This window comes from Dendropsophus ebraccatus, chromosome 6 (assembly GCF_027789765.1).
Source record: "Dendropsophus ebraccatus isolate aDenEbr1 chromosome 6, aDenEbr1.pat, whole genome shotgun sequence".
In the NCBI taxonomy this organism is placed as follows: Eukaryota; Metazoa; Chordata; class Amphibia; order Anura; family Hylidae; genus Dendropsophus; species Dendropsophus ebraccatus.
Genome location: NC_091459.1, coordinates 8,715,914 through 8,727,366, shown reverse-complemented (window position 1 = coordinate 8,727,366; position 11,453 = coordinate 8,715,914). Strand labels below are relative to the sequence as shown.

General features: G+C 44.0%; 1 protein-coding gene across 1 annotated transcript in view; it reads right to left on the bottom strand.

Annotated features, from left to right (window-relative positions):
* Positions 1–272: 272 nt before the first annotated feature.
* The window catches only part of NMUR1 (neuromedin U receptor 1), a 53,991-nt gene continuing 42,810 nt past the window's right edge, over positions 273–11,453 (bottom strand). Inside the window, exon 4 of the mRNA XM_069973403.1 lies at positions 273–1,142. Within this exon, the coding sequence (XP_069829504.1) occupies positions 745–1,142 (398 nt within the window). The 3' untranslated portion in view covers positions 273–744. The remainder of the gene's footprint in view (positions 1,143–11,453) is intronic.

Sequence of the window (11,453 nt, the reverse complement as noted above, 5' to 3'; positions counted from 1 at the left end):
TTCCAGTACTTATCAGCTGCTGTATGTTCTGCAGGAAGTGATGTATACTTTCCAGTCTGGAGAGCAGGAGAGGTTTTCTATAGAGATTTGCTGCTGCTCTGGACAGTTCCTGACATGGACAGAGGTAGCAGCAGAGAGCACTGTGTCAGACTGGAGAGAATACACCACTTCCTGCAGGACATACAGCAGCTGAGAAGTACTGGAAGACTTGAAATTTTTTATTAGAAGTAAATTACAAATCTTTTTTTTTTTTTTTTGGCTGAACTACCCCTTTAAGTCTGTACCGGCCCCACTAAAGTTATTGTCTGCGTGAGAGACTGCAATGAACAGATGACTAACTCGTCTGGCTTTTGCTTGTTGAATGTTTAGCCCAGCATTTTCTACTGACATATAAAAGTGAGAACGAGCGCGGCACTAAGAGGGTGCAGAAAATCAGTACGAAAAAGTAGGTGATAGATTTGGTATATTTTACCCAGTTATTCCTATATACTGTATAACATCACCCATCAGGTATACGTTGCCTTGTTATATACTCCTAGGACTATTAGAGGTGATTTGCTCCGGGCTGGTGTCACACAGACTATATTAGACTGGCCTAAGTGCCTGAGGTCATGTGTAGTTTTTTTTTACTTTTTTTTTAATTTGCTGCCTGGTTCCAATGGAGAAAGTTTGAAATTCAGGAAATCCCATTGAGCTAGATCACAGATACAGGATATATCACTGTCCACCAATCACGGCAGTGGTTCAAGAGAAAGACGACTGATTTTTGGCCACGTTTTCACACTCCACGTACATGTCAAATTCATCAACATCGGAAAACGGGAGTCCGTTTCCTGGCACGTGTTCACACACTGTACTCCGCGTGGTGACTCTGGTAACACTAGGGGATGATCTCCGAGAGCCTAACCTCTTCTTCCTCCCGTGACACATGACTTCCTTGAACATCTCCCGGAAACGCGTTGACAGTAGGTTGTACAGGATGGGGTTCACGGCCGAGCTGAGATAGAATAACACGCCGGAGATGATATGGATGAAGCCAAACATTTGCTGCATTTCCCCCGACCAGTCACCAATGAAGCTCCACATCAGCCGATCCGTATGGAAGGGAGCCCAGCAAATTCCGAACACTACCACAAGGATGACTGCGGGGACAAGAAGGAGAGTATATGAAAATATTCAGCTCATATATACATGCATTTCAGTTCTATTTACGTTAGGCCATTATACATTCATGTTAAAGGGGTACTCCAGCGGGAGGAAAAAAAAATATTTTAAATCAAAGATTTGTAATTTACTTCTATTAAAAAAATATCCAGTCTTCCAGTACTTATCAGCTGCTGTATGTCTTGCAGGAAGTGATGTATTCTCTTCAGTCTGACACAGCGCTCTCTGCTGCCACCTCTGTCCATGTCAGGAACTGTCCAGAGCAGCAGCAAATCTCCATAGAAAACCTCTCCTGCTCTTGACAGTTCCTGACATGGACAGAGGTGGCAGCAGAGAGCGCTGTGTCAGACTGAAGAGAATACACCACTTCCTGCAGGACATATATGATATTACATCAAAACACCATGGGGGAGATTTATCAAACTGATGTAAAGTGACACTGGCTCAGTCGCCCCTAGCAACCAATCAGATTCCACCTTTCATTCCTCACACTTTTTTAAAAATGAAAGGTGGAATCTGATTGTTTGCCGGGGGAAACTGGGCCAGTTTCATTTTACACCATGTTTGATAAATCTAAATCAACGTCTTTACATAGCACAACAATCTTTGGTTTGGTATTTTCCAATATATTACTCAGGGAATACAACAAGCTTTTTTTATTTATTTATTTTAGAGTTAAAATAGCGGCCGTTCTTGTCAGCCTGGCCGTAATTTCATGGAAATCAATGCAATGCCACATGCCTCACCAACAAACGCAGTTATTCGCCGCAGCCCTTCAAAAAAATGATCATGTTAATTAATAACGGGTGTTGTTTATGAACAGTGGCCGTTATTAATTGTCCATGCACGCACGGACTGCGTTTTTTCGTCCGTCTATGCATCATGCTAATTGATTTCTATGCACAGTGGGAATGGGCCGCATGGAAAATGACGTTTCTTCGGCTGTCATACTGGACCAAGCCAGAGTTTTCATGTTCCGATGGCCGTCAGAGCTCTAACAGCGGCCGTTGTTATACATTGTGTGAACATAGTCTTATATCGGATAATGAAGGGTTAGTATTCGGTTGCTTCCCAGGAACCAGGGCCGGACCAAAGGGTAGGCAGGGGTAGGTGATGGCCTAGGGCGCCATGTGGTGGTGAATTACAGGGGGCGCTATTCTATCCACCACATAGAAGCTTCCATAAGATTGAACCCGGTAGCAGGGTTTTTGGTATAAAAGCAAAAAGTAGAGGAGTCACAACACCACTTAGGGCCCTATTCCACAGGAACGATAATCGGCCGAATCGGCCCCATTTGGCCCGATTCGGCCGATTATCGCTCGGTGGAATAGAGAGGCCAGACCTAAAATCATTGTTCCCCCACCGCGCATCGCTACGGTGGAATAGCGGTGCACGGCGGGCGACCGACAATTTGAGAAGCAGCAGCATACATTACCTGTCAGGTCTTCTCCTTCGCTCTGTCTTCCTCCCTGGGTCCCACGCGCTCTAGCTTCAGAATGGCCTGTCAGCTGACAGAGCGCTTAGCCAATCACAGGCTGGGACCGCTGCGGCCTGTGATTGGCTGAGTGGCCTGTCAGCTGACAGGCCATTCTGAAGCTAGAGCGCATGGGACCCAGGGAGGAAGACATAGCGGAGGAGAAGACCTGCTGTATGCTGCAAGGGCTGCAAGGACATCGGTAACAATGTCCCTGCAGCCCTCGCTCAACGATCATCGGGCTGACACTGCAGCACAAGCCTACACAGCGTCATCATCAGGAAGGCCCCCTGCAGAGCTGTCTCCACTGCCTGACTATGCCTGTCCTTATCTGAGGTCCTGACCCTGCACAGCCAGGATGTCTGACAGTGAGGAGACCAGTATCAAGGAGGTTAGTGTAAAACTGAGCATGTGTATGTGCATGTATGTATGTATGAGTGAGTGAGTGAGGGTGCATGTATGTATGTATGTATGAGTGGGGGTGCATGTATGTATGTATGAAAGAATGAGTGAGTGTGTGAGGGTGCATGTATGTATGAAAGAATGAGTGAGTGTGTGAGGGTGCATGTATGTATGTATGTATGAGTGAGGTTGCATGTATGTATGAGTGAGGGTGCATGTATGTATGAGAGAGTGAGGGTGCATGTATTTATGTATGTATGAGTAAGTGAGTGAGTGAGTGAGGGTGCATGTATGTATGAGTGAGTGAGGGTGCATGTATGTATGTATGTATGAGAGAGTGAGTGTGCATGTATGTATGTAAGTATGTATGTATGTATGAGTGAGGGTGCATGTATGTAAGTATGTATTTATGTATGTATGTATGTATGAGAGAGTGAGGGTGTATGTATGAGTGAGTGAGGGTGCATGTATGTATGTGTGAGTGAGGGTGCATGTATGTATGTGTGAGTGAGCGTGAGGTTGTATGTATGTGTGAGTGAGGGTGCATGTAAGTGAGGGTGTATGTATGTGTGAGTCAGGGTGCATGTATGTATGTATGAGGGTGCATGCATGTATGTGAGTGAGGGTGCATGTATGTATGTGTGTGTGTGAGTGAGGGTGCATGTATGTATGTGTGTGTGTGAGTGAGGATGCATGTATGTATGTATGTATGAGGGTGCATGCATGTATGTGAGTGAGGGTGCATGTATGTATGTGTGTGAGTGAGGGTGCATGTATGTATGTGTGTGTGTGAGTGAGGATGCATGTATGTATGTATGTATGTGTGAGGGTGCATGCATGCATGTACGTGAGGGTGTATGTATGTGAGAGTCAGGGTGCATGTATGTATGTATGTATGAGGGTGCATGCATGTATGTGAGTGAGGGTGCATGTATGTATGTGTGAGTGAGCGTGAGGTTGTATGTATGTGTGAGTGAGGGTGTATGTATGTGTGAGTCAGGGTGCATGTATGTATGTATGAGGATGCATGTATGTGAGTGAGGGTGCATGTATGTGTGTGTGTGAGTGAGGGTGCATGTATGTGTGTGAGTGAGGATGCATGTATGTATGTATGTATGAGGGTGCATGCATGTATGTGAGTGAGGGTGCATGTATGTATGTGTGTGTGTGAGTGAGGGTGCATGTATGTATGTGTGTGTGTGAGTCAGGGTGCATGTATGTATGTATGTATGAGGGTGCATGCATGTATGTGAGTGAGGGTGCATGTATGTATGTAATTAATATTTTGGGATGGGGGCGCGATTTGCCTTCCTTGCATAGGGCACCAGATCTCCTTGTCCCGGCCCTGCCAAGAACGTACAGTTATTGTTTCAAATAGTAAAATCTGTGAGAGAATAAACCTTTTTGCGTCTAATTCTCAATCTTCCTAGAGATGTTTTAATTATCGGAACGCAGCAAATATAAAAAGACACATTGTCTGCTGAAAGATCCCGGCCCTTCTGTGAAAAGATAAATATTATTTCCCTCCCGCCTGTTGTGTTTGCAGGATTGTGCTCCATGCGCGGTTATAACATTTCTCACGGTTATCGCAGGTCGTAAAACCCTATAAAAAAAAATCCTGCAGCCCTGTGGGACGAAGGGTTAATGCCCTCCTCAGGTGTTTGTCCTAGGTTTATTGCTGGGGTATATGACAAAACCCCTCCGCACAAAGCAAACTTCCTAATAAAGGCATAATCTGACTAAAAAGACACCTACGGTTAAAAGGAGAGAAGAGCCACGAGCTGTCAGCATGAGAGAAGCCAGAGCCCCATCCAGCTGGATACAGACATCACCTGGACATGCTGCAGGGTCACACAATCCCTGGAAGTTCCTATCAATCAGAGACAGTGACAGCACGCTGCTTTCCAGATGACAAGCTGTCAGGAGGAGAGGAGGCCTCTGCAAACTAATAGAGATCGGCATCTATAAACAGGCAGAATGTATAGAAGGCCTTCAAGGGTTTCTCCATCAGCCCCAGAATTCCTGGAATACCTCCTCGCTTGCTCCATTTATAAAGGATAACAACAGAGAGGCTTCAGTTGCTGGTACCTTTTAGTGACTCTAAAACAAGGATGAAAAGAAGCAACTTAGGGCTCTTCAGGCAGGTTAGCACCTTAGTCAGAGAGTCACATACAGAATACGCAGAAGGACGTTGGAATATTGTAGTAAATTAAACTAAAATCACTAATTCTCCTTGTTGAAGGTTGGGGGTCCAATATGACCACTAACACCAGTCCTACAGGCTGTGAAGCCCAGGGAATGGAGCTAACACCAGTCCCATTGGTTATGAAGCCTGGGGAATAGAGCTAACACCAGTCCCATTGGTTATGAAGCCCGGGGAATAGAACTAAAACCAGTCCTACAGGCTGTGAAGCCCGGGGAATAGAACTAAAACCAGTCCTACAGGCTGTGAAGCCCGGGGAATAGAACTAAAACCAGTCCCATTGGTTATGAAGCCCGGGGAATGGAGCTAACACCAGTAACACAGGCTGTGAAGCCCGGGGAATAAAACTAACACCAGTCCCATTGGTTATGAAGCCCGGGGAATAAAACTAACACCAGTCCCACAGGCTGTGAAGCCTGGGGAATGGAGCTAACACCAGTCCCATTGGTTATGAAGCCCGGGGAATAGAGCTAACACCAGTCCCATTGGTTATGAAGCCCGGGGAATAGAGCTAACACTAGTCCCACAGGCTGTGAAGCCCGGGGAATAAAGCCCATTTAGGGACCTGACTAAAACTTTGCTTTTATTCAGTCAATTAAAAAAGTTCTTGTTTGAGAAATGTAACCAAAAAAGTTAAAAACACACACTCCAGTACTCCCAAATGCACCAAAAATTGGTAATATATTAGTTGTTATCACTGATTGAGATAGATATATATATATAGTATAACAGGATCACATAAAGTAGCAGTTTAAAAGAAAAAAACCCTAGCCACTTAAACATGTTTCACTGCAAGCTGCACTTTTCACTGTATGCATCGTTTTCTATGCGGCTGCATGGAATCCCGGCCGGAGTGTATACAGAGAGTACACACTCCAGCCAGGATTCCATAGGACACAATTGTGGTGTGTGCTCGGCCGGTCACTTGTTAGATGGTACGGTGTGACGGTGGAATATAGCTCAGACGGATGGTAGGTTGTCGTGGTGCCAGTGCTGACTCAGCACACAGGTATGGAGGAACACCTGCTTTTAGATTTTGAGGCTGGCTATACCCTTCCCCAATGGTCGGTGACCTGCTGGGTTGTGATGGGTCCCTTGGGCGCTTATCATGGTGGTCCGGAGTGGAGTTATGACCCACCATGACTGTCGGTACCGCCACCCACAGAAAGGGGAAATGACCCAAGGACAGTGTGACCTGTGTGTAGGTGCTGATGCAATAATTACTGAGCCCATGTAGAATAAATAAACTTCCCTTTTACTTGAGGATCTTCTGTGATACAAGTAAGCAGTATGATACAATCTGGAGTTGACTAGATCCGTACCAAGAACTGTGAGGTGGAAGCGGAACAGCAATGCTTGGTTGCGTGGTTACAAGTGTTGAGAGAGTTGAGAACAGTGGAGAAGAGTAGGTTGTGAATGTTCAGAGTAGTGCAGAGGAGTCTGTCTCGAGAGTCCCAACTCAATTTAGTACTGTACTCTGCCGGAACTTTAGAAGAAGTAGAAGAAGAATACTTGAGAATACTTGAAAGAAGAAGAATACCTGTGCCCGTGTTTCGACCTTTGTTGTCGCTGTACCACCTGTTGCCCTACAGTGTTGGGTGACCAGTCCTACTAGGGTGACACAAGCCCCAGTCCTAGTTACCTGAGTTAAGCAAAGTGTCCGAGGATGTCCCTATGTCACCTGTGTTGCAAGATAGAGTACGTAGGCTCTTGGCTGCTTTGCTCTATCTGGATCAGTTCCTCTGCTATAGGATACCGTCCTGCACTATGTTTAAGTTGTTCACGGCATGGTTAGGGGTGATCCCTGACTTGTTCTCTCTGTTAGGTGTTTAGCACTGCATAGTTAGAATAAGAGTTGCTTCAAAGAGTCTCTGTGTCTCCCATACATCTGTCTACTTCCACACTCTAGACTAGACTACAATGGACTTGGTAGGGGGACCTGGCAGAGCCAGGACCCAGCTGGACTACAGCAGGGACCATCTTCTCTTGCGTCCTCTCTCTACCGAAACTTAGATAAGACTGACTAAGTGTGTAACTACACTTCCTTTCCCCATGTGAGAACTTCCTACACAGTGTGTAACAGCTCATGTGAGTGGTGGAGAAAAGAGTGCAAAGAGAAAGAAAGATAGAGATAGGCAGAAGGAAAGAGCAGCTCTCATTGGTGGTGCAGATCCTGAACAAAACATTAACCCTTGATTCACTACAGCTGTGCAATGTACAAACATAGATATACACAATAGTGACATCTAGTGGCGAAACTTATACATGATTTCATTACCACTTAAACTTGAGTTACAGGCTTTTGCGAGGGGTGTTCAAAGCAGCAACACCCATGGTGGGACACCGCAAAATGTTATTTTAATTTTCAATAAATAGCGGCCGGATGTTATTTATTGAAAATAGACTTTGTGTGAGCATAGCCCTAAAATGTACCTCAACGGCACTTTGAACAACAGTAATTTTTCCTAATCACCATTTTAAATTTGGTGTTGGAATAGCTTTCTGAGTGCCCATCCTCCTCCCTCCGCACCACATATAATTCTGCATTAGGATACAGAGCTCCCCCCTCTCTATCTCTATAGCACTTAATGCTATGGAGATGGATGTGTAAGCTCCTAATGCACAGTTCCACGCAGCCGGCAGTGGGTAGAATAAGCTCTCGGGAAGCTACCAAGTTCAAAAACCAAGTGATTTAGAAAAATTACTATCATGTACAGTCGTTTTTTGAGTTGTTCGCTTTAAACAATTTCTTTTCTTTTTCTTTTTTTTTTTTTTGAGGCGTCCTGAGATGATAAACAGATCACTGGGTTTTCAGATCTCCTGTAATCTGAATGTGGAAACAAACATTTCTAAGTCAGACACCTTCTTTATGGCTGGATTTACACATAGTATTTTGGTCAGTATTAAAGGGATACTTCAGTGATTTTTTTTATTCTTTCAAACCAACTGGCATCAAAAAGTTATATTAATTTTTAATTTACTTCTATTTAAACATCTTAACTCTTCCAGTACTTATCAGCTGCTTTATGTTCTGCAGGAAGGGGTGGATTCTTTCCAGTCTGACACAATGCTCTCTGCTGCCACCTCTGTCTTTGTCAGGAACTGTCCGCATCTGTAGCAAATCCCCATAGAAACCTCTCCTGCTCTGGACAGTTCCTATCACAGACAGAGGAGGCACTGTGTCAGATTTAAAATAATACACCACTTCCTGCAGGACATACAACATCTGATAAGTAATGGAATATTTAAAATTTTTTAAATAGAATTAAATTACAAACCTATATAAATTTCTGAAACCGGTTGATTTGAAAGCATCCTTTTAAGTCCTTATTTTGGGTAGTTATAATAGCCAAAACTAGTAGCAAGCCCGAAACTTTTGACTAAAAATACTGAGCAAAATGAGGGCCAAATACTAACCAAAATACAATGTGTAAACTGAGCCTAAGTTTAAAGGGAATCTGTCACTAGGTTTATTCCACCTTAAATGAGGGCAGCATAAACTAGTGACAGAAATGCTGAACAGATCGGTGTATTACTTACATCATTCTGTCATCCGTTCTCCTAATATGCAGGAGAATAGGACTCTTGCCACACCCCTCCTCCCGCCCTCCAGCTGCTGATTGACAGGTGACTCCCTATACACAGCATGGCTAGATAACAGCCAATCAGCAGCTGGTGGGCGGAGTTTTCTACTTCTAATGAATATCCAAGTCTACAGGGCTGCAGCATAGTGGTCCGCTGTCCTTGGCTCCAATTCCCAGTCCCGGTCCTGGTCAGGCATGTTCAGTCAGGAACTGGGAACCAGAGCTAAGGAAAGAATGTGACATTGTGAAGGTGACCATAAAGGTGATGTTACTTTGGATAAAAAACATTGTAATCCTTAAAATGGCTTCAGCCTTGTATCTGCTTCTGGAAGAAGGAGAGGAATGCTGGCAGCACGCCTATGAGCACAGCACCTTGAACCTACATCGCAGCCACAATACAGACACAAGAAAGAGACATTGTTATATAAACAATATATGGTAAACAACAGGTTGTGCCAGCCTGACTGCTATGGATTGACCTATCAGAGTGGGATATGTATGTGTCTTGTGACTTGAAATCCCGCTTGTATTGAAAGTTTATATATTTCCTGTGAAAGCAAATAAAGTTGAGTGCGCACTCCTGACTCAGCTGAGAGAGGAGGTTATACCGCCTGGTGTCATGTCCTTGTCGCTGCATGATTTCATTACCACTTAAACTTGAGTTACAGGCTTTTGCGAGGGGTGTTCAAAGCAGCAACACCCATGGTGGGACACCGCAAAATGTTATTTTAATTTTCAATAAATAGCGGCCGGATGTTATTTATTGAAAATAGACTTTGTGTGAGCATAGCCCTAAAATGTACCTCAACGGCACTGTGCACAACAGTAATTTTTCCTAATCACCATTTTAAATTTGGTGTTGGAATAGCTTTCTGAGTGCCCATCCTCCTCCCTCCGCACCACATATAATTCTGCATTAGGATACAGAGCTCCCCCCTCTCTATCTCTATAGCACTTAATGCTATGGAGATGGATGTGTAAGCTCCTAATGCACAGTTCCACGCAGCCGGCAGTGGGTAGAATAAGCTCTCGGGAAGCTACCAAGTTCAAAAACCAAGTGATTTAGAAAAATTACTATCATGTACAGTCGTTTTTTGAGTTGTTCGCTTTAAACAATTTCTTTTCTTTTTCTTTTTTTTTTTTGAGGCGTCCCGAGATGATAAACAGATCACTGGGTTTTCAGATCTCCTGTAATCTGAATGTGGAAACAAATATTTCTAAGTCAGACACCTTCTTTGTGGCTGGATTTACACATAGTATTTTGGTCAGTATTAAAGGGATACTTCAGTGATTTTTTTTATTCTTTCAAACCAACTGGCATCAAAAAGTTATATTAATTTTTAATTTACTTCTATTTAAACATCTTAACTCTTCCAGTACTTATCAGCTGCTTTATGTTCTGCAGGAAGGGGTGGATTCTTTCCAGTCTGACACAATGCTCTCTGCTGCCACCTCTGTCTTTGTCAGGAACTGTCCGCATCTGTAGCAAATCCCCATAGAAACCTCTCCTGCTCTGGACAGTTCCTATCACAGACAGAGGAGGCACTGTGTCAGATTGAAAATAATACACCACTTCCTGCAGGACATACAACATCTGATAAGTAATGGAATATTTAAATTTTTTTAAATAGAATTAAATTACAAACCTATATAAATTTCTGAAACCGGTTGATTTGAAAGCATCCTTTTAAGTCCTTATTTTGGGTAGTTGGGTAGCCTAAGTTTAAAGGGAATCTGTCACTAGGTTTATTCCACCTTAAATGAGGGCAGCATAAACTAGTGACAGAAATGCTGAACAGATCGGTGTATTACTTACATCATTCTGTCATCCGTTCTCCTAATATGCAGGAGAATAGGACTCTTGCCACACCCCTCCTCCCGCCCTCCAGCTGCTGATTGACAGGTGACTCCCTATACACAGCATGGCTAGATAACAGCCAATCAGCAGCTGGTGGGCGGAGTTTTCTACTTCTAATGAATATCCAAGTCTACTGGGCTGCAGCATAGGGGTCCGCTGTCCTCGGCTCCAATTCCCGGTCCCGGTCCTGGTCAGGCATGTTCAGTCAGGAACTGGGAACCAGAGCTAAGGAAAGAATGTGACATTGTGAAGGTGACCATAAAGGTGATGTTACTTTGAATAAAAAACATTGTAATCCTTAAAATGGCTTCAGCCTTGTATCTGCTTCTGGAAGAAGGAGAGGAATGCTGGCAGCACGCCTATGAGCACAGCACCTTGAACCTACATCGCAGCCACAATACAGACGCAAGAAAGAGACATTGTTATATAAACAATATATGGTAAACAACAGGTTGTGCCAGCCTGACTGCTATGGATTGACCTATCAGAGTGGGATATGTATGTGTCTTGTGACTTGAAATCCCGCTTGTATTGAAAGTTTATATATTTCCTGTGAAAGCAAATAAAGTTGAGTGCGCACTCCTGACTCCGCTGAGAGAGGAGGTTATACCGCCTGGTGTCATGTCCTCGTCGCTAGCGCTTAGCTCACTTAATTTGGACAGGGATAGTCATGTGGGAATAAGGCAGGTAAAAAGCAAATCTCGCCTTATCAGCATGGGTGCTGAAACGAGAACGCCTATTCACATTTTTAGCATCTTGATAAAGATT